This window comes from Miniopterus natalensis, chromosome 18 (assembly GCF_054644295.1).
Source record: "Miniopterus natalensis isolate mMinNat1 chromosome 18, mMinNat1.hap1, whole genome shotgun sequence".
Lineage (NCBI taxonomy): Eukaryota > Metazoa > Chordata > Mammalia > Chiroptera > Miniopteridae > Miniopterus > Miniopterus natalensis.
Window position 1 is genome coordinate 35827484 of NC_142098.1, and position 21934 is coordinate 35849417.

General features: G+C 51.6%; 2 protein-coding genes across 2 annotated transcripts; both read right to left on the minus strand.

Annotated features, from left to right (window-relative positions):
- Positions 1 to 249: 249 nt before the first annotated feature.
- LOC107545098 (cell adhesion molecule CEACAM21-like) lies at positions 250 to 6427 on the minus strand. Its single transcript, XM_016223138.2, has 3 exons — positions 6364 to 6427; positions 5153 to 5506; positions 250 to 837 (listed from the first exon to the last, which is right to left on the minus strand). The coding sequence occupies exons 1-3, from the start codon at positions 6425 to 6427 to the stop codon at positions 557 to 559; spliced, it is 699 nt and encodes a 232-aa protein (XP_016078624.2). The 3' UTR covers positions 250 to 556.
- A 6249-nt stretch (positions 6428 to 12676) lies between these two features.
- Positions 12677 to 15475, minus strand: LOC107545096 (cell adhesion molecule CEACAM21-like). Its single transcript, XM_087826733.1, has 3 exons — positions 15412 to 15475; positions 14193 to 14546; positions 12677 to 12957 (listed from the first exon to the last, which is right to left on the minus strand). Exons 1-3 carry the CDS (start codon positions 15473 to 15475, stop codon positions 12677 to 12679), a joined length of 699 nt encoding a protein of 232 aa, XP_087682859.1.
- Between the last annotated feature and the right edge of the window lie 6459 nt (positions 15476 to 21934).

Below are 21934 nucleotides of genomic sequence, written 5' to 3' on the forward strand. Positions count from 1 at the left end.
TTTGAGCCAAAGCTTTGATTGTATTACCAACATTTCCAATTATATCTTATTAACAAGGAGGGCAGAGTCATACTAAACTTATGCAAGTAAGTCTATTGCTTGACATTAAGAATACTAAAGAAGACTTCAGTAATTTGGGGGGAGAAGTCAAACAGGGAGAAAAAGGTCAGTGTTGCTACCAACATGGGTGTCCTGTCCATTCCCATTGTCCACAGCAGTGTCCAGGTGCCCTCCACTTATCTCCCTGAAAGAGGGACAGAGCTCAGATTCCTGTTATCTCATCACGTGTTCCCACCAGTCATCACACGACCACTGCTCATCCTCTGAGGGATTAGATGTCACCTCCACTGTGGAGATGGTGCAACTTAAATAAATCAGAGGTGGGATCTGGTGTGGAACGTGACCTTAAGTCAATAATAATGATAATGTCAGCTCTTAATTTTGTGCATTTATTGACTCAATGTAAGTCTTCTAAGGACTTTCCACCCTCACAACAAATCTATTTAAAGGGTGCAAAATTATTCAGAGATTAATAATACAGAGGAGGGGAGGAGGGTCACTCATGCTTCACATGCAGCTCCACAGGCGCACTTTCAGCGGAACTGATGGGGTTGGAGACCTCACACTGATAATACCCAGCGTCTTCCCTCTTCACAGGGTCTATGGTGAGGGTTCTGTTGTTCCAGGACAGCTTCATTCTCTCCCTGAGCCGCAGATTCATGCCATTGAAGAGCCATTGCGTGGAGATCGCATTTGTGTAGCAGGTCATGACCACGGCGTCCTTGTGCTCTGTGACTGTCGTGTTGCTGGCCAGGAGGGTGGGCACTCTCACGGGCTCTGCGGGGAAACAGAGGACATGAATAATTGAATGAGGGCTTGGGACCTGGGCCCACGCTGCCTCCTCAGAGATCTTAGCCTCTCACAGTCCACAGTGAGCTCTGTAAAGGTCACCAGAGGATGGTCCTAACCTCTGCAGAAGGACGACTGTCTTTGTTCAGGTGACAAAGTATAAGCAGAGGGAAGGCTGCACCTCCTCTCTGACTCCAGATTACTCCAGGTGAGGCCTGACCTGTTCCCGCAGACCCTTTCCAGCCGATGTGTCCGACAACCTCATCATCAAGAGAAAACTCTCATGAGCTTTTATTGATTTTTTCCTAAAACTTTACTTGACTTCAAATATGATCAAGTCCCATTCTTCCTGTAAACTTCCCTGTATGTGGGGAAGGCAGCCTTACCACCTCTGTCCATCTCTGGGGCCAAGGGAAGTTTACAGAAAGTGAAAAGGCATTTACCTCTTGTTAACTAATTCATTAGGCAGGAAACATGGCCCAACCCCGTCTTCATGACCTTGGATCTGAAGAGGTTTCATCTAAAGGATTCCTCAGTCTGAACAGGACTTTACTTCCTGGCCTGCTGATTGAATATCACCATGAGCAAAATTGCTAGAGAAGTGGTTGTGGTTTCTACAAAAGACAGGGACTGTAAGAACAGAAGGAAACTACTCTTTGTGGCCAAGACCATGTGTGAGCGCCCACAGCTAGCACAGCTCTCCATGGAGACACTCGGAAAACGTTACTGAGGTCGTGAGCGAGGCAAGGACGCTGCTTTCCCCCATTTTCAACATAGTACTGAAAGTCCTGGTCAGAAAACCAGGCAAGAAGATAAAGTAAGAGGTATTCAAATGGAAAAAAAGAAGAAAAATTATCTTTTTGTTGTTGTTGTTGTTAAATATGTCTTTATTGATTTCAGAGAGAGAGAGGGAGAGAGAGAGAAACATCAGTGATGAGAGTCATTGATCGGCTGCCTCCTGCACGGCCCCTGCTGGGGATCGAGCCCGCAACCCGGGCATGTGCCCTGACCGGGAATGGAACCTTGATCGCCTGGATCCTAGGTCGATGCTCAACTGCTGAGCCACGCTGGTTGGGGGAAAAATTATCCTTTTTAAAATACAACATAAATCTACATGTAGAAAACCCTAAAAATTCCATCAGACACATACACACACAAATCTGTTAGAATGAACAAATAAGGCAAAGCGCCAGGAGATAAAATCAACACTCAGCATCATTTCCATTTCTTTGCAAAAACAACGAACAGTCCCCAAATGAAATTAATAACACAGTTCCATTTACAATAGCATCAGAAAGAATAGAATGCTTAGGATTAAGCTTAATTAATAAAAAGGAAAATGTATACGCTGAACACTACCAAATGTTTCTGAAAGAAAATAAAGGAGAAACAAAGAAGTGAAAAGACATCCATGTTCAGGGATTGTAAGACCTCCAACTCTCTAGATGTTTGACACAAACACTATAAAAAAAACAATTGCCTTTTGCATAAATAGAAAAATCCATCCTAGAATTCATATGGAATTTCAGTGGACCCCCAAATGGTTGCAATGATCTTACAAAAGAAGAATAAAATTGCAGGTTTCACGCTTTCCTATTTGGACACTTACTACAGAGCTAAAGCAACCAAAATAGTGTGACAATGACATAAAAACTTCTATTTATCAAAAGAGACAATCAAATGATTTGGACAAAGGAGCCAGGAGTGTTCAATGGAGAAAGGACAGTCCTTTCAACAAGGGGTGTTGAACAGCCACATCCACACGCAAACAAATGAGATGGACTATTGCTTACACCGCGCACAACAATTAAGACAAAATGGATCGAATCCTAAAGGTGAGACCTAAAGCTATAAAACTCTTAGAAGAAAATATAGGGGGAAGCATTATCCCATTGCATTTGGCTATGCATTCTTAAATATGGCCCTAAGAACACAGGGGGGAAATATTAGATAAGTTGGATTTTGTCAAAATGAAAAATTTCTGTTCATCAAAGGACACAATCAACAGAGCCACAGGTGACCTATGGAATGGAAGAAAATACTTTGCAAATCATATATAGGATGAGGGGTTAATATCCAGAATATACAAAGAATCCTTACAACTGAACAACAACAAACCAGGTAACCTGATTTAAAAATGGGCAAAGCACTCAAACAGACATTTCTCCAGAGAAGGTATACCAATGGCCAGTAAGCACAACAATATGCTCAACATCGCTACCACACGCAGAAACAAGGCAAATCACAACTCCCGAGGTCGGAGCTGATGCTTGCGGTGTGGGCTGCGGGCACCTCGCCGCGCAAGTAGCAGAGAGCGCTGCCCTGTGCGGGGCCTTTCACGCGTCCAAAGGCTTCTTCAGTCAGAGTTGGGCCTCTCACCTCCCAGCAAACTTCAGTCCTTAAAAGAATAAGGCAGGTCTGAGTGTCACAAGACGAACACACGGGCATCTGAGCGCTCAGAGGCGGAAGGCCGCCTGCTCTGCCTGGGGGGAAGCACAGGCTTTCTCAGGCGTCAGTTAAGCACCGGGGTTTGGTGACGTAAAGACATAGGACTGGGAGCCAGAGGCCAACCCAGACTTCTCCTGGATTTTCACCGACCAGCCGGCAGCCCTGCCAGCGAGGGGTCATTCCTTCCAGCTGCACAGACCTCCATTGCCCAGCCGAGGTGTGTGTCTATGAAACATAACTTCTGAGGACGTGCTAGAGACTGGGACTGGAGCAGAAATAACACCTGGGGACCAGGAGAAACCCAATGGTCAGTTGACTGCTCAGGCCTCTGGGCCAAGAGCTGGGTCAGGCCTTCCCAGGGGAGTGTGACTGGCAGGAGCCAGTGAGCCCATAAATGACAGAGCAGCGCCCAGGAGTGAGCTAGGAAACGGCGCGGGGGGCAGGCAGGGGCTCCCTGTGGCCGCAGCACCACGCGCCCTGCCCTTGGTCATGGAAGCCCATCTCCCTCTGCTGAGGGCAGGTGGGGACTTGTGCGGACGCAGAAGGGGGGTGAGGGACGGAAGAGGGGAGCACGGACTTGCTGAAATTCTGTCCCCGTGGGCCATTTGTGTTTGGTGGTTATGAGATAAAAATTTGGAAAGAAGTTAAAATTATTATTGATACCCCAGGGCCCAGGACCAACTGCAGGAAGGACTATGTCTCTAGAGAGCACCTGAGGGGAGGCCGGGGCGTTCCCAGCGCGGACTCTCATTGTCACTGCAGGTCATTTCGTTCTGGAGTAAAACCAGATTCATTCTCCATTTTGTTTTCAGGCCAGAATCTCTCCCTCTGAGCTCAGGACGCCCAAGAAGAGAGGATCCGAACCAATGGTTGGTCTCGGGGTCCACAGGCACCTGATAAGGCCCCGGGGTGGAGGAGGGGCTGGGGCTGGGGCTGCAGATAGACCTCGAGTGACTCTGCTCAGCTGCTCATGGTCTGGGGGACTCTGCTTTAGTGAGTGTGTCTCCCTGTGCCTCAGTTTCCCCTCAGTGAAGTGTGATGAATATTTGGCCACCAGGTTGTCAGTGTATTAACCGTAAAATAGTCACAGTATCTGACTAAACCTTGGGATAGGGGAGCTGCTCAAACAAGAGGCACCTGTTCTTGATGGACTCCAAGAGAGAATCACCTGGGCTGTGGACGAGGGGCTGCCAGGAGCACCTTTTTGCTTCTGCTCCTTCCTGGGGTCACTGACCTTTCTCTAGACTCTCTTATCCTCCCGAACAGATGGCTAATGACACAGTGTCAGATGAAGGACCAGACTCCATCTCTGCCCGGATGTAGCTTTAGGGGCTGAGCCCTGGCTGATGACCGGAGCCTTGTGATTCGGGCACTCAGGAAACCATTGATCTCACTCAGCCCTTCCCAGGGGTCCCAACTCAGGGGCTCCCCAGGGTCCCTGGATTCAGGAGCTATGGGACAAGGGTCTGGAGAGGGGCTTCCCTAGCTGAGTTTCTTTGAGATGATTCCAGGAGGCTCCTCAGGCCAGGCCCTGACCGAGCCCTGCAGATCTTTCTCAGGGTTATGGTCATGGGGAGGGGCCCTGGGGGTGGACTGAGACTGGTCTCCCTCTGCTGAGTTATTCCCATGAGACTGGCCCTTCTGTCTGGGGTGGTGAATGTCTGCAGGGCTGGCATCTGGGAAGGGAACTCTAATCTTAGGAAGTTTGTGTCCACTGTGTGTGACCTGCACTAAAGGCCCAAACCCAGCCTGGGGCGTGATGAGAGGGGGCTGGAGGCGAGTCCAGGGCAGTCAGTCCCGTGTGTGAAGGAGAATTCCCCCCACCGACACCCAGAGGCCGAGAGCAGTCACTCACGGTACACATGGAGGCGTCCAAATCCTATTTCTTTTTTTGAATCCCGGAGGTAGGCCACTATGGTGTAGTATCCCGCGTCCCGCCGGGTGGCCTTCTTCAGCAGCAGGGACCCGTCGTGGTTTATTTTCTCTCGGCCGCTGTATGAAGGCCCCGTTGCATATGCCCTTAGGTCCATTGCGATAGATCCAATATTACGATTGGCTCTCGCCCCCTCCCCCCTGTACCACATAAAGCCCATAGCATCTGGAGGCTTGTTGCGGATTCGGAGAAGCACGTCCTTCCCCTCGGCGGCGCTGGTCGTCACGATAGAGAGCTGGGCCGCGGCGGGCGGGCTCCGGAAAATTAACAGTGAGGCTAGGAGGGAAGAGAGACTGATCGATATTTGCATCTATGTATTAGGGTGGGAAAACGAGGCCCTTGATGCTGAACAAGTCTCTTCAGCTCCTGGCCTTGGGGGGTTGTGTCTCCCATGGTCAAGGGACTTCAGCACTTCTCAATCTGTTATTTTTTGTTTTGTTTAGAGGACTCTCTCCAGGTGTCTGCCTGGCTCACCCCCACTGCCCTCAGGCCCCAGATGACACTCAGAGCGTCCTTGGGAGACACCTCTGCTCACCACCTCCTCTAAAGACTCCCTTTCTCCACTTTCTGGCCTGCCCTGCTCTGGTCCCTACACGGCACTTGTGGGTCCCTGACATCACATGTAGATCTTTCCTTGTCTGTCTCCTCCCCATAGAAGGTGAGCTCCCTGGGGCCGGGGCTTGTCTGACCTTGTTGCACCCCCACTGCCTGCAACAGGCTGCAAAGACCTGGGGGTGAAGGAGTGGGTGCTCCCAGGGGCCTGCAGCTCCTGGGGTGTATGTGCCCATTTCTGAGGTTGGTGGTGAGGACAATGTTTAGTGACCCTGGTTAATTTTTTTCTGGTGTCTCCTCACATAAATTGTTATTACTACAGTTTACAAAACTCAATGCTCAGTGGTGAATGACTTAGGAAATGAACAGCAGTCTAGGTTTCCCGCCCCTCGCCACGTCCAGATCAGGGGATTTTCCTGTTGCTGAGCCCCCTCCCCAGCCTACTCCGCTCCCCTGTCCTCTCCCCTCAGGTCCACACAGCAGCCCTCCCTCCGCTCCCAGAGCCCTGTGCTCCCCAGGAGTCACCAGCCAGTCCGGGTCTCCCATCCTCCCGCCCACCCCCAGGGACTGTCCCCTCTCACCAGTCAGCAGGAGCCCCCGCCAGGGGACAAGTCCTCTGAGCACAAGGGCTGAGGGGGACTCCATGGTGTCAGCTGCCTGCTCTGTCCCTCCTGTGAGAAGAGCTCGAGGTCCAGAAAGGCTCCCAGGCACTTCTCTGCGGACTGGTGGGATCCGCTGTCCCTGCTCCCTGTGAGCGGAGCCTCCTCCTGGGCCAAGATCACTCCCTGGTCACATGGGCCAGGGCGGGCTCTGCTCAGGATGCGCCCTCTCCCTCCCCTTTCCTGCCACCCTGTCTCCCCACTTCCAGTTTGCCTTCACTCTATATTTTGGCTCCCTGGGAATCGCTGACGCCTCTGAACACACACACACACACACACACACACACACACACTTCTCTGTTTTCAGAAGCACCAGCCTGGGCGTCCAGGCCCCAGCATCCCCACAGCTCCCTGTCAGGTGCACAGTAGCCCCCCCAGCCCTCTCTGTCTCTCACATTTGACTTTCCCTTCAGAGCAGGGGTTCTGGGGCTATTTCAGGAAACCCTGTCACAGGGATGTCACCCCCACTGTGCATTGGCCCCTCTAGCAAAACTTTGTAAAGACTGCGATGCCCAGGTGACATCTCAAAAACGCTGCTTCGGCCCTGTCCTGGTGACTCAGTTGGTCTGAGCGTGGTCCGTACACCAAAAAGGTTGCCTTTTGAAAAGTGTGATATGCTTTTGAATGTGTAATGACCTTTGACTTTCAAAATATCCAGGTCACGTCCCAGGGTCAGGATTCACAGGTCCTACTCTGCGGAGATTGGTCTAAGGTGGGTCAAGGAGGCGGCAGGAAGACCAGGCAGGAGACTGTTGCCGTAACCCCATGTGGGAGTGATGGTGGCTTGGACCTGAGTGTTTGGGTTCTGTCTTTACTGTGTAGACTGACTGGTGTACTGATGGATTAGAGGTTATTACTGCGAGGGCAACAGAGGCATCACGAATAATGCCAATATTTCCGACCTGAGCACCTGGAAGGATGGGGTTGACCTTGACTGAGAAGAGGAAGGCTCTGGGAGGATCAGGTTGGGAGCCGAGGACAGTAAAGATCTTGGGTCTGCACATGTTACACAGAGGAGCCCCGGTGACGTGGAGGATGGATGCCCCAGGTTGGCTTAACTCAGCTCCTCCAAACCTCTTGAAAAACACACGCAAAACTGAGAAGCTGAAGACGGCCGTTCCTGGAGTCTCTGACAGCAGGTTCAAGGTGCGAGTCTGCTGGAGGGAAGTGGCTTTGTGAGGTGGGGGTTGAGCTTCTCACTCAGGTCGTGGAGCCGGTGGGCCCTAGACTGTGGCTACAGGGGCTGCAGGGGGCTGGGCCTGAGACCAACGCAGCGTGTCCATTTCCCAGTTTTTTTCACCCAGGAATTAGCAGCAGTTTTCTTAGTGAGGCAAATATACAGTCCTCCCTTGGAGATCCTTCTGGAAGCTCCAAGTTCAGTCTGCTTCCAAATATATAAGTAAAGAAATATAACTTAAGTTAAATAAGTAATACTTTTCTAAAGAAAAGAAAAGAAAGAAAAAAGCAGACCGTTTATGGACTGGTGATGAAACTGGTTCATACACCGAGAACTAAAATTTTAAAATTCTATGCTCCTGATATAAAAAACAAAAACAAAAAAACAACACATGAAACAAACATAGGTCAATGCCCATCTCATGTAATTCAGACAAAGAGCCAAAAAGTTTGGGCTTCTTGGACAAATCTTAATCAGTGCCAAGGCCCAGTGGGCACACGGTTTGGATGTGATCACGTACAACCCCAAGGAGCTCCCACTGGGGCTGGAACATGAAGTTGTTAGTCTGTCTAGTATTTACACTGGGAGCAAAGCCAGTTCCCGGCTCCCTCCTGTGGGGTGTTCTTTCTGGTATTTGTGACAACACTGGATGTTGCCGTGATAAGCCCCGTGGCTCTGTGTGCTGTTCAAAGTGATCGCAGGAAGGTCCTGGCCTCTCTGTCTGCGCCTCGCTGAGGACATTTGCCACAAACACCACAGTCACCACCCCAATGGAACCAAAGTCATCATTGAAGAGCATGCTTTGAGGCTGCTTACTATTTTTATTTTTTTATTTTAAGACATTATCTAATTTAAGGTTGTTTCTCTTGGAAGATGAAGACTCAGCTCCTTTCTTTCCCATCACACACTCACACACACTCACACACACACTCACACACACTCACACACTCACACACACACTTTTTCTATTCGTCTCTCCAGTATTTTCTTTAAAGGCCAATATTTAGTGCAGACTTTATTGTGTCTGTTTCCTGCTTTTCACATGAGAGCCAACCAGCTGCGATTTCTCTGCATTTGAAACTCTGGGGCGCATCACAGATGGGGACTCTTCCTTCTGTGAGCCGCAGAGGCGGGGACAGTGGTCCTGGGCATTAGACACTTGTGATGACACCAGGAGAGGAGAAAAAGCCCAGAACCGCGCGCCTCCCTCCCCGGCCCCTCCGGTTACCGTGCGCGCCCTCTGCTGGCCACGTTGCGAACTGCGCCTCCCAACAGGCTCAGATCATTGTTCCAGCCCAGGGTCACCCCTGGGGCAGAGCCAGGAAAAGTCGGTGTCAAGTGAAAATGCGGGGCTCTGGGCTCAAAAGCCACTAAGAATTTCAGGATGGCGAAAGCAGAGTATTAAAGCTACAGCAGGGCCTCCTAACCGAGTGCACGGATTGCGAGCCCTTGAAGCAGGCCCTCCCTGGCAGGGCAGAAGGATTGTCACCCTCCAGGTCATAGAAAACCTACCGCCCTGCAGCCACTGTCACCCTTAATGTGAGCACGAGAGGCTTCCCACTGCAGGTGAACAAAATGGCAAGTTTTCTTTTTTTAATTGAATTTATTGGGGTAACATTGGTAAATAAAATTATATAGGTTTCAGGTAAAATTCTACAGTAGAAAGTTTTCTAAATGCCTTCGTAAGGCACATGTGCTCTGAAGGGTGGAATTGGATGCCTGTCAATGTTGATGCTCTAAGACGACGACATCAGGGATGACAGTGACACTAGTGACAGGATCAGCTCTAATGATCAAGCTGCTGGGACATCCACATGTGTGACCGTTCAGGGATCTACCACATCCGTGAGGCTTTTGTGGCTCCACTAGTCTGGGCCGTGCTGGATGTAGCCTCGGGAGTGAAGGACACGCTGCGGTCCTTGTGCCGCCACCTCGCCCATGTCAGAGGAATGAAAGGCGCGCTGTGAAGCCTCTGGTGACACCTCATAAGGGAATGACATGCAGACTCCTAGGGTTTGCAGCAAGGCCTGTCACAGAGCTCTCGCCTGTGGAATCACAGAAAGTTCACTCTGACCAGTCAGCAGAGAAGGAAAGGGGGACACATACTCCAAGTTCATCCCGGCCCTCAATTCCCCCTCCTCCCAGGCCACCCTCTGAGAGCCAGCTGCACACGTCTCCACTGGGCCAGAACTGGACACTTGACACGTTTGCCCCTCAATCTGGTCCTCACCCCAAGTCGGCCCTGCGTTCCCCACCTTCCCCAGGCTCCATCGCAACCCCTGTTCTGGGCTGACTACCCTGCGCCGACTCATTTCCTCGCTCACGTCCCGAGCTCCGTAGGCTCATCTTCTGCACTCACAGTTCCCCATCTCACAATCCTCACCGCTCTCCAGGCTCCTCGCTCGCACAAGATGCTCATCTCCTCCCTCTTGTCCATATGTCATGTCCCTTGTCCCATAACCCCTGCCAGCCAGTACACCTGTGCTCCCTCTTGTTCTGCTGTCAGGGCATGAATCTGAGTCTTCCAGAACCTTCCTTTCCCCCAACCCTGTGTCTCACCCCTCATGCCCATCCCCCCACCTCCCCACACCAGCTGCAGGGGCTCCTCCCTCAGCAGGTAGGTCGGCCCCTCACTCATATTCCTCAGCCCCACCCCGAGCTCCCCCCAAAGCCCTCCTGCCGGGCACCCCTAGGTCCCCTTGAGCCCATATGATGCCTAGCACCCCAGCCCTCCACAGCCCCCTCTATGCCCACCTGCTTACCCACCGTCCACCTCTGGCCCGCTCTCCAGATACCCCAGAGGCCACAAGGCCCAGGACGGGAAACAGAACCGGAGGAGAGATTTCTTTCCATTTCCCAGGTTCTGGATGTGGACTCTCTAAGGACAGACACCTGGAATTTATAAAAACAAAGAAATCAAAGAATGAGGCCACAGATGTGTCTCCTGAGCTCCAGGTCACCAAGGGCCGGAAAAAGGGTCATCCAGTGCAGGCCTGCGGTGGAAGACGTGACAGGGACCTGCATGTTTGCCAGAGTTGTTGACTTTCAAGACAGAATATTTGTTAAAATCTCTGTGATCCTGTTCCTTGAAGTTGCTGGGAAAATGGTTGTGAAATGAGAACACTGTTGGTTAGAACACTACTGACACCGTTTCATGCCTGCAGGTCTTCTCGGATTCTAGGAAAAGGCCATCCCTGGTCAACCTGGGGCCCCAGAAGGAACTGGGCATTCAGGTCATCTCCTGCTGTGGATACCAAGGCAGAAAGGAGGCAGGAAAAGTAGAAACCTTTATTTGTAGGATTTTAGCCAGATAGGAAAGAAATTGGAAGATTAGGAAATATAGTGAGGATGGACACTGTGAGCAAGGTGACAGGGTCAGCTAATTACCCGTGGGTGATGCCAAAGTAAAACTTATGCATCAGGCAAACTTAAAGAAGCAGCAAAGACTTTATCCAAGACCATGCAGTGGGGCTGTGAGACTGAACTCACCCCTGAAACGGGGCTGGCGAGATTTTTAAAGCAGCAGAAGAAATGATAGGCACCTGTGTTTGCCAACTGACTTTACACAAAAGAATAGGAAACTGCTCATGAAATCCTGACAGGAGGTCTTTTCACGTCTTGGTTGTGAAGATCCCCACCTGAGTTACGCTCCTACCCTTTCTCAGAGACTGGGACACAGGGACACCAGGAGCATTACATTTCAGAGGGATGGGCCCAGGATCTTGAGACACATATTCTCCGGGTCAGAGCACTGACAAGAAGCTTTCAAGGAGACTTACGTATATTTCAAAAGGGAAGAGAAAGAACCTGAATTACAAGTTGAAATTACATTTCTAAAGGAAATGCTCTAAAAAAATAAAGGTCAGACGCCTGCAGTCAGAAAGAGCCTGTGTAAAGGTTAGTGACTCTGAGGGGACACTAAGGCCTCTAGGTCATAACAAAGCTGCTCTCTGCACAGTGGAGGGAAACGCAACTAAATCTCTTTCATGAAGACCCAGTTTGCATCTCCATCAGCTTCTGCAGTTTATGAAGAGCTGCGAGTTCCCAGCAATTTATAAGCAGGTGCAGAACAGCTGAGACCCTGAACAGAGCCGCACCTGATCTCCCAGAAGGCTGTGCTTCTGGAGTTTTCCATGGAGATATTACATTTCTCTCCACAGTCACCTTCCCTTTCGTCCAATATCACCTCCGAGGAAGAAGAGTATTCTTGATCCTACAACATGGCTGGTGTCACTAGGTTTGACAGATTGGTGACCTGAATGCAGAGGAACCGACATTCACCAGAGTTTGCTCTGACACAGGTTTTTCTATGAAAGCTGGGATGGGAGTTTTAACAGCCTCTGGAGGTCAGGAAGCCTCCCCCTCACGCCTCACCCGCAGGCTCTGCAGCTTTGGGTGATGACCTTTCCTCCAGGAGATTCCAAAAGACCCATCAGGTCAAACTCAGCTCCATAAAGGGCGAGGTCATTTCTAATTCTCAGGGCATCAGTCTGAACTGGGACACTGAGCCAAAGCCTTCATTGTATTACTAATGTTTCCAATTTTATTTTATTAACAAGGAAGATAGAGTCCTATTGAGTTTATGCAAATAACTCTATTGCCATAAAAATAAGAATACTGAAAAAGATTTTAAGAAATTTTTTGGAAGATACCAACCAGGGAGAAAAAGGTCAGTGTTGCTACGCACATGGGTGTCCCCCTGTTCATTTCCATTGCCAACAACCGTGTCCAGGCGCCCTCCGCAGGTCCCCCGTGACAGAGCCTGGATTTACCCAAGCTCACCACGTGCCCCCAGGGCCATCCCATGACCACTGCCCATTTCCTTGAAAGACTCAGTTTCACCTCCACTGTGGAGAAGGTGCAACTTAGACCACACAGAGGTGGCATCTGGTGTGGAATGTGACCTCGAGTCAACAATAATGACAAAGTCTGCTCTTATTTTTGTGCATTTACTGACTCAATGTAAATCTTCTAAGGACTTTCCACCTGCACAACATATCTATTTAAGGGTGCAAAAATTTTATTTAGAGTTTAATAGCATAGAGGAGGGGAAGAGGGTCACTGGGACCTCACATCCAGCTCGACGGGCGCACTTTCAGCGGAACTGATGGGGTTGGAGACTTTACACTGATAACCCCCGGCATCCTCCCGCCGGACGGGGTCTATGGTGAGGGTTCTGTGGTCCTGGGACAGCGTCATCCTGTCCTTGAGCCGCAGATTCTCCGCATTGAACAGCCACTGAGTGGAGATGGCATTTGTGTAGCAGGTCATGACCACGGCGTCCTTGTGCTCTGTGACTGTCGTGTTGCTGGCCAGGAGGGTGGGCACTCTCACGGGCTCTGCGGGGAAACCGAGGAGGTGACTAATGGAGAGTGGGCTTGGGACCTGGGGCCGTGCTGCCCCCTCAGAGATCTCAGCCTCTCACAGTCCACACTAAGCTCTGTAAAGGTCACTAGAGGGTGGCCCTGACCTCTGCAGAAGGACAGTTGTCTTTGTTCAGGTGAAAATGTGTAAGGACAGGGCTGCACCTCCTCTCTGACCCCACACCCTCCCAGGGCGACCCCTGATCTGTTCACACAGATAGTGGCGGGTCTCTGGATCCACTAACACTTCATAAGGCCCCGGGGTGGAGGGGGGGCTGGGGCTGGGGCTGCAGACAGACCTCGAGTGACTCTGCTCAGCTGCTCACGGTCTGAGTGACTCTGCTTTAGTGAGTGTATCTCCCTGTGCCTCAGTTTCCCCTCAGTGAAGTGTGATGAATATTTGGCCACCAGGTTGTCAGTGTATTAACTGTAAAAATTTCCCAGTATCTGACTAAACCTTGGGATAGGGGAGCTGCTCGTCTCTTATTGATCGACTCCCAGAGAGAACCCCCTGGGCTGACCCCTGGCGGATGACTAGCTGCCAGCAGCACTTCTGTCCTCTGTTCCTCCCTGAGGATGCCGACCTTTCTCTGGACTCTCCTAAATTTTTCAGGGCAGTTCACAAAAGGCCTGGCAACCTTGTCCGTCTGTGCTCCCCACACACAGCCTCAGGTGAAGGACCAGGCTCCACCCCGTCCAGATGTGGCTTTTGGGGCTGAGCCCTGGCTGTGAGCAGCACAAAAGCCTTGTGACTCGGGCTCCTAGGAAGCTGTTGCTCCCAGTCAGCCCTTCCCAGGAGGTTAACACCAAATCTGACACAGGTTCCCAGGGTCTCTGGAGGCAGGAGCCCTGGGACAGGGCTCTGGGAGGGGCTGCCGGAGCTGAGCTGCGTGAGGATTTCCTGCAGAGTTGTTCTCAGGATTTGGTCACAGGGAGGGGCCCTGGGCTGGACTGAGACTGGTCTCCCTCTGCTGAGTCACCCCCATGAGACTGGTCCTTCTCTCTGTGGTGAATGTCTGCAGGGCTGGCATCTGGGAAGGGAGCTCTGATCTCAGGAAGTTTGTGTCCACTGTGTGTGACCTGCACTAAAGGCCCAAACCCAGCCTGGGACGCGATGAGAGGGGGCTGGAGGCGAGTCCAGGGCAGTCAGTCCCGTGTGTGGAGTAGAATTCACCCCACCCGACACCCAGAGGCCGAGAGCAGTCACTCACGGTACACATCGAGGCGTCCAAATCCTATTTCTTTTTTTGAACCTCGAAGGTAGACGACAATGGTGTAGATTCCTGTGTCCCTCAGGGTGACCTTTTTTAACTGCAAGGTTCCATCGAAGTTTATTTTCTCTCGGCCGCTGTATGCAGGTCCTGCTTCATAAACTCTCCGAGACATCGAACGCACTGCAATATAAGGGTTGGATTTCGCCCCCTCCCCCCTGTACCACACGAAGCTCAAGGGATCGGGGGGCATGTTGCGGACGCGGAGAACCACGTCCTTCCCCTCGGCCGCGCTGGTCGACACGATAGCCAGCTGGGCAGCGGCGGGCGGGCTCCAGAAGGTCAGGAGGGAGACTAGGAGGGGAGAGAAATGGGTCAATATTTAAATCTACGTGTTAGGGTGGAGAGAGGAGGCCCTGGAATTGAAACAGGTCTTTTCATCTCTCAGCCTTGGGGGGTGTCTCCCATGGTCCAGGTCAGCAGCGTGGCCACCATGGCTTCAGCTCCTCTGAACCTGCAATTGCCTGTTCTGAACACTCTCTCCAGGTGTCTGCCTGGCTCACTCCCACTGCCCTCAGGCCCCACATGACACTCAGAGTGTCCTTCGGAGACACCTCTGCTCACCACCTCCTCTAAAGACCCTCCTTCTCCACTGTCTGGCCTGTCCCTGCTCTGGTCCCTTCATGACACTTGTGGGTCCCTGACATCACATGTAGGTCTTGCCTTGTCTGTCTCCTCCCCATAGAAGGTGAGCTCCCTGGGGCCGGGGCTTGTCTGACCTTGTTGCACCCCCACTGCCTGCAACAGGCTGCAAAGACCTGGGGGTGAAGGAGTGAGTGCTCCCAGGGGCCTGCACCTCCTGGGGTGTATGTGCCCGTTTCTGAGGTTGGTGGTGAGGACAATGTTTAGCGCCCCTGGTTAAGTCTTTTCTGATGTCATCTGACATAAATTATTATTATTACATTAGTTTACAAAATTCAATGCTCAGTGGTGAATGACTTAGGAAATGAACAGCAGTCTAGGTTTCCCGCCCCTCGCCACGTCCAGATCAGGGGAATTTGTTGTTGCTGAGCCCCCTCCCCAGCCTACTCCGCTCCCCTGTCCTCTCCCCTCAGGTCCACACAGCAGCCCTCCCTCTGCTCCCAGAGCCCTGTGCTCCCCAGGAGATTCCAGCAAGGGACCTCCTCCCATCCACCCCCAGGAACTGTCCCCTCCTTACCAGCCAGCAGGAGCCCCTGCCAGGGGACAAGTCCTCTGTGGGTAAGGGCTGGGGGGGACTCCATGGTGGCTGCTCCTTGCAGTGTCCCTTCCTCAGTGAGCAGAGCTTGAGGTCCCGTAAGGCTCACAGGCTCCTCTGTAGGCAGGGGTGGGACCTGCTGTCCCTCTTCACTGTGCGCTGGGCCTTGTCCTGGGGCAAGATCACTTCCCTAGTCATGCGGGCAGAGCTGGGTTTGTGCCAAGGACCCGCCCTCCTCCTGCATTTTTGCCACCTGTCTCCTCCTTCCTGTTTACCATCCTTCTATATTTCAGTTCCCTCGGAGCTGCTGTGACATGTGAACACACACACACACATACATCAGGTGCTGTGTTTGGAAAAATGCCAGCCTGGAACACCCAGGTCCCGGCATCCCCACAGCTCCCTGTCAGGTGCACAGGACCCTCCTCCCACCCCCAGCCCTCTCTCTCTCTCTCTCTCTCTCTCTCTCTCTCTCTCTCTCTCTCTCTCTCTCTCACAGTTGACTTTCCCTTCAGAGCAGGAGCTCTGGGGCTACGTCAGGAACTTCATTCACAAGGATTTCACGGCCGCTTTACATCAGATCTCCTGGGAAACTTTGCGAAGACTGCCATGCCCAGATGACACCTTAGATGCTGCTTCAGCAGCTACTCAGTTAATGTCGGTGCCCAGACAGAATGAGACCCCGCCTTGTGGGGATGGGGCACCCCCTTCCCCTCTCCTGTGCACAGGGCGGGGCCCCGGGGCCTGTGCAACTGCAGATCCTGACTCCGCGGGTGTGGGGTGGACCAGAGACTCTGCATCTAGCAAGCTCTCAGGGGAGGCTGATCTTCCTGGCCTGTGGGGCACACTGGCAATAGCAAGGCTGATGGGAACCCCTTCCCCCGAGAGGATGACCCTCTCACCCCAGCATTGGTCTCTGCGGTGCCCTGGTCTTTGGTCTGTCAGCACCTCACAGAGAGCTCCCTGGGGCCCCCAAACCTGGGGATTATTTATGTTTGTGACACAGAAACTCAGCTGGGCACCGGGTCTTCCTTGTGTTCCCAAATGCTCTGGGAAGGCTGGGCTCCCTCCCAGCAGGAAGGTCACAGAGATGACTCTGGAGGCGACAAGGGGTCAAGCAGGGTGATCACTGCAGAGGGCGCCCACCTTCTATCTCAGGTTGTCACCCGCCTGGCCTTTGCTTCCGGGGACAGAGACGCAGGACCAGGAGTGTCAGAGGAACCTGCAGTTCCCTGATGTGAAGGGGGGTGTCCTGTGTGTCCTGGGGGAAGGAGACTGTGGTGGGCGGCCAGGCGGCTGTGGGCTCCCTGGTCCTCGGGAAGGTTTCAGGGAGACCCTCCCTCTCCGTGTCTGTTGGCTGAGCCTGTCCTTGTGCCCCCTGAGTGTCGGGGCAGCCTCTGTCCTCTGCCTGGGGGCTTCCTGTGGTCACCCCGCCTTGCCCATGGCGGTGCAGGCACCCCTGGGCCCTGCAAAGTCAGAAACACCCAAACCTGTGGGGAATTTTATGAGTTCATTTGAGCCAAACTGACCTCACCTGCCTGGAACAGGCCTCAAAGCCTGAGGAGGAGGCAGGTTTGCAGCTGGTTTGATACATTGTAACAGAAAAGATGGAAAGTTAGTGAAACCCGCTGGCGCAGTGAGAGAGGGTAGCTGGGGAGCTCCGGCCCCATGAAAGGCATCCGGAGAAACATGCTCTTTACACTGGGGGGTCCCGGACGGTTCACATTTCAGCACCGAGAGGGGGGCGGGGAACCAGGCGTGGGGGCTCTGTGGTCTCGCTCTGGTGCCAGAGGCTGTGCCTTCAACTGGTGGCCCTGGCACAGCCCCCCCCCCCCCAGGCGGAGAAGCACCAGCTTCTTCCCCCGCTGCGGGGCCTGCAGCGCCCCTTCTCCCTTCCAGCTTCCAGTCCACACGAGTGCGTCTGGGAGGCTGAATTTAACTCCCGTCTGGATCCTCAATCACTCATTGTGGGGAAAATGTAGTATTTAACCTTTCAGTCCCTCTGATGCAGGAGGAAACACAGAAAGGGCTGGAGCAGAGATGCCAAGTGTCCATAGACACCACATGGCGCGTCTGGGTCCCCTTGCGGGCTGTGAGACTCGGGGCCAGGAACCCCCCCTTAAGAATCCTAGGTTTCCTCATGTGACATCATAGGAAGATATTTTGTCTGCTTTCCTGGCTTTTAGAACAGAACAACTGAAACTTGTGGAATTTCTGAGCGATGAGGGTGATGAGGGTGATTTGTTCGGATGAGGCAGCTCTTGGCAGGCCCTGGGTAGCTGCAGGGCCAGGGCCGCTCGCCAGGGACCAAGTCCTGATGAGAAGCTTGGCATTTTCAGCTGCCAAAGTAAGAAACGTTTAAACCTGTAGAGAAACGTTTAAACCTGTGAGCCATACTGACCACGACGAGCGGATGCAGAGTCTTAGCGGACTGAGAAACTGCTCCAGAGGATGGCAGTTGGCACCTAATTTTATACATTTCAATCAAAGGAGGACACCTAAGGGGTTGCATGAAATCCATTAGTGAAAGACTAGGGAGGCGAGAGAAAGCCAAGGGGGAAATCTCTGAGACGGGATAAAAGGTAAGACAAATCCACATCTACTTCGTTTACATTGGTTGGTTCAGGGTGGTGAGCAGTTAACAACTAACAATAGTAACAATGAGGGGTTCTGTGGTCTCTGCTCCGGTGCACTGAGGGGTCCCGGGGGGGGGGGGGCAAATTACCCTGATGTTCCAAAGGTAATTTATCGTAGATGCGAGAAGACTATAGACAGTCTCAGTTAAGGTAAAGATTCAGCGTTGTCAGGAAAAATACCAGCCTAAAACATGACTACCCGCCGTGACGCACTTTTAGTTAGAAAGCGTTCATTTCAGTCCATCCTCTGCGGCTACTTTAGGCCTCTGAGTTTGTAAAGCTTACCACGCAGGCTCCCCTGAGCTTGTCAGGTCAGCATGTGGCCCTGTTTTCATCCACATGTCCCCCTTTTGGTCATAAATCAGTCTAAATGATTCACTGATGAGCAACCTGTCTGCTGGACAGCGTGGCCCCAAGGGGCTAGGAAGGCTCATTCCTTAGGAAGTCTTAGCGTCAGCGTTTGTCCTGCTGAACGAGGGACCGTTGGGGACGGGGCGAGGCTGTAACCTCGGATGGAAGTCAAGGCCGAATTTTCTCAAAAGCGAAAAGCAGGTAGATGGGAGGCAGCCAGGTCCCACGAGGCTTTACATGGAAAAACGCTCTGGATCATTTCTAACCCATAAGCTCTCATGATCCCAGTTTTGCTGTCATCGGATGTCTCATTTCTCTCTAGTTTGCATCTAGTATCACATTTCCTCACAGTTCGAGGGCACACTCTACACCTCTTCAGTTTTCGCAGCCTCACTGTAAGATGGGTTCCCATTTACTATGGCCCATTAACTTCCCATTGGAAACACTCAGGTGCTGTTTGCTATTAATCTGATTCCTGCTAGCTGTGCAACTGGAAGCTGTAACCTTAAGGTTTATGTGGAAACAGGTTGTAAGGACACAATGGCAAGCGACAGACGATAAACCACACGTCTGTTAAGCGTGCAGTCCGATGGGTGTTGACGTGCATGCACACTCCATTCCACCCAAAAGTTTCGCACCTGCCACTGTGACCCCTCCCCCTGCACCCCCCCATCCTCAGGCAATCCTTCTACATAGTATAGTTTGCATTTTCTAGAATTTTATATAAATAGAGCGACTTAGCAAAAAAATTTTTTTAAAAGTAGAGCGACTTAGCATGGTCTGTTTTTGGTCTGGCTTCTCCACTCACCATAATAAATTTTATGAGGTGGTAATTCATATAACAAGAAAGTAATCACTTTAAAGTGAACGGCTCACTGGCACTTAGTGTAACCGCAATGTTGTGCAGCCACCGCGTCTACCTAGAGCTAAAACGTTTCCACCGCCTCAAATAAACCCGCCCCCATTGAGAGGTTGCCCCCTCCCCACCCCATCCCTGGAAACTACCCATCTGGGTTCTGCCTCTGTCTCCCCCTTATCTCCTGCCCCATGTACCCTGCCAGCTGTACACCTGGTGCCCCCACTTGTCCCAATGTCAGGACACTAATCTGAGCCTTCAAGAGCCTTGTCCTTTCCCCCAACGGTGTCTCACCCCTCATGTCCATCTAACTATGGGACAATGGCACCCCACAGTTCACCACTCCAGCTCCAGTGCCTCCTCTCTCAGCTGGTAGGTCATCCCCTCACTCATATTGCTCAGCCCCATCCTGAGCCCCCCAGGAAAGCTCTCCAGCTGGGCATCTCTAGGTCCCCTTGAACCCATATAATGCCTAACATTCCCAAACACCCCAAGCTTTTTAATTTCTCATCCTGACTCTGAGCACACCCCAGCCCTCCACGGCCCCCCCTGTGCCCACCTCTGCTTACCCACAATCCACCTCTGGCCAGGTCTCCAAGGATTTCAGCCAAACGCCCCAGAGGCCGCAAGGAGCAGGACAGGACACAGAACCAGAGGAGAGATTTATCTCCCACTTCCCAGGTTCTGGTTGTGGACTCGTTAAAAACAGGCACGTGGAGTTTGTAAAAATAACATAGAAATCAAAGAGTGAGGACATTGCTGTCTGCCCTGAGCTCCAGCTCATGGAGGGCCTGGAACAGCGTCGTCCAGGCCTGCACATGGCCGACGTGACAGAGATGCTGTGTATTTACCGGAGTTGTTGACTTTTATGACAGAATATTGTTTAAAATCTCTGTTATCTTGTTCCTGGAAGGTGCAGTAAAAATGGGATGACAACACTCTTAATGGTTAGGCTGCTGTGCAGATGCAGCATTTCGGACCTGCACCTCTGCTCAGATTCTGGGACAAAGGCCGCTCCAGGCAACGTGGGGCCCCAGAAGGATCTGGGCAGTCAGGTCATCTCCTGCTGTGGACACCACGTCGGAAGGGAGGGAGGAAAGTTGGAAATATTTATATGGAGAATTGTAGCAAGGTAAGGAAAAATTGGAAGATTTGAAAATAAGGTCAGGATGGACACTGTGAGCAAGGTGACAGGATCAGCTAGTTCCAGGTAGGAGATGCCAAAGTAAAACACGCATGGGACAGATTTAAAGATGCAGGAAAGAGTTTATTCAAGACCATGCAAGAAGGCTGTGAGACTAAACTCAACACCCCTGGAACAAAATGCTGGAAAGATTTTAAAAGCAGCAGAAGGAATCATAAGCATCTGTGTTTGCTAACTGGCTTTACAAAAAACAAAAGTAAAACTTCTCATGAAATCCTGACAGGAGGTCTTTTCACATCTTGGTTGTGAAGGTCCCCACCCTACTTAGGCTCCTACCCTCCCTTAGAGACTGGAGCACAGGGACACCCGGAGGATTACATTTCAAAGAGATGAGGTCAGATATCCTCTGGGTCATAACATTTAAGTATATTTCAAAACAGAAGAGGAAGAATCTGCAATTACAAGTTGCAATTACATTCCTGAAGAAAATGCTCTAAAAAAATGGAGGTCAGAGACCTGCGGTCAGGAGGAACCGGTCTAAAGATAAGTGATTGTGAGGAAATATTAAGGCCCCCGGATCATAACAAAACTGCTTCCTGCACAGTGGAGGGAAACAGAACTAAATCCTTTCAGCCAGGACCCGCTTTGCATCTCCATCAGTTCCTGCAATTTATAAGCAGGTGCAAAATAGCTGAGAGACCCTGAACAGAGCCCATCTGATCTCCCGGAAGGCTGTGCTTCCGGAGTTTTCCATGGAGACATCACATTTCTCTCTACAGTCACCTTCCCTTTAATCAAATGTTATTTCCAAGGGAGAAAATGTTCTTGATCCTACAACATGGCTGGTGTCACTGGATTTGACAGATTGGTGACCTGAGTGCAGAGGAACCGACATTCACCACAGAGTTTCCTCTCATGCAGGTTCTTCTATAAAACCTCAGGTGGGAGTTTTAACAGCCTCTCCAGGTTAGGAAGCCCCCCCCTCACACCTCACCCGCAGGCTCTGTAGCTTTGGGTGATGACCTTTTCTCCAAGAGATTCCAAAAGACCCATCAGGTCAAATTGAGCTTCAAAAAAGGTGAGGTCATTTCTAATTCTCAGGGCATCAGTCTGAACTGGACACTGAGCCAAAGCCTTGGTTGTATTACCAACATTTCCAATTATATCCTATTAACAAGAAGGGCAGTGTCCTACGGAACTTATGCAAATAAACCTACTGCCACAAAAATAAGAGCACTTCAGAGGGCTTCAGAAATATTTTGGGAGATGTAAAACAGGAAGAAAAAGGTCAGTGTCGATACCCACATGGGAACCCTCCTGTGCATTCTTGTCCCAGACGGTGTCCAGGTGCCCTCTACGCATCCCACTGGAGGAGGGACAGAGCCTGGATTCCTGGGAGGTCATCATGTGCTCCCACCAGTCATCACATGACCATTACCCTTCCTGTGAGAGACTTGAGGTCACCTCCACTGTAGAGATGTTGCAAATGGGATCCTCCAGAGGTGGGATCCGTTGTGG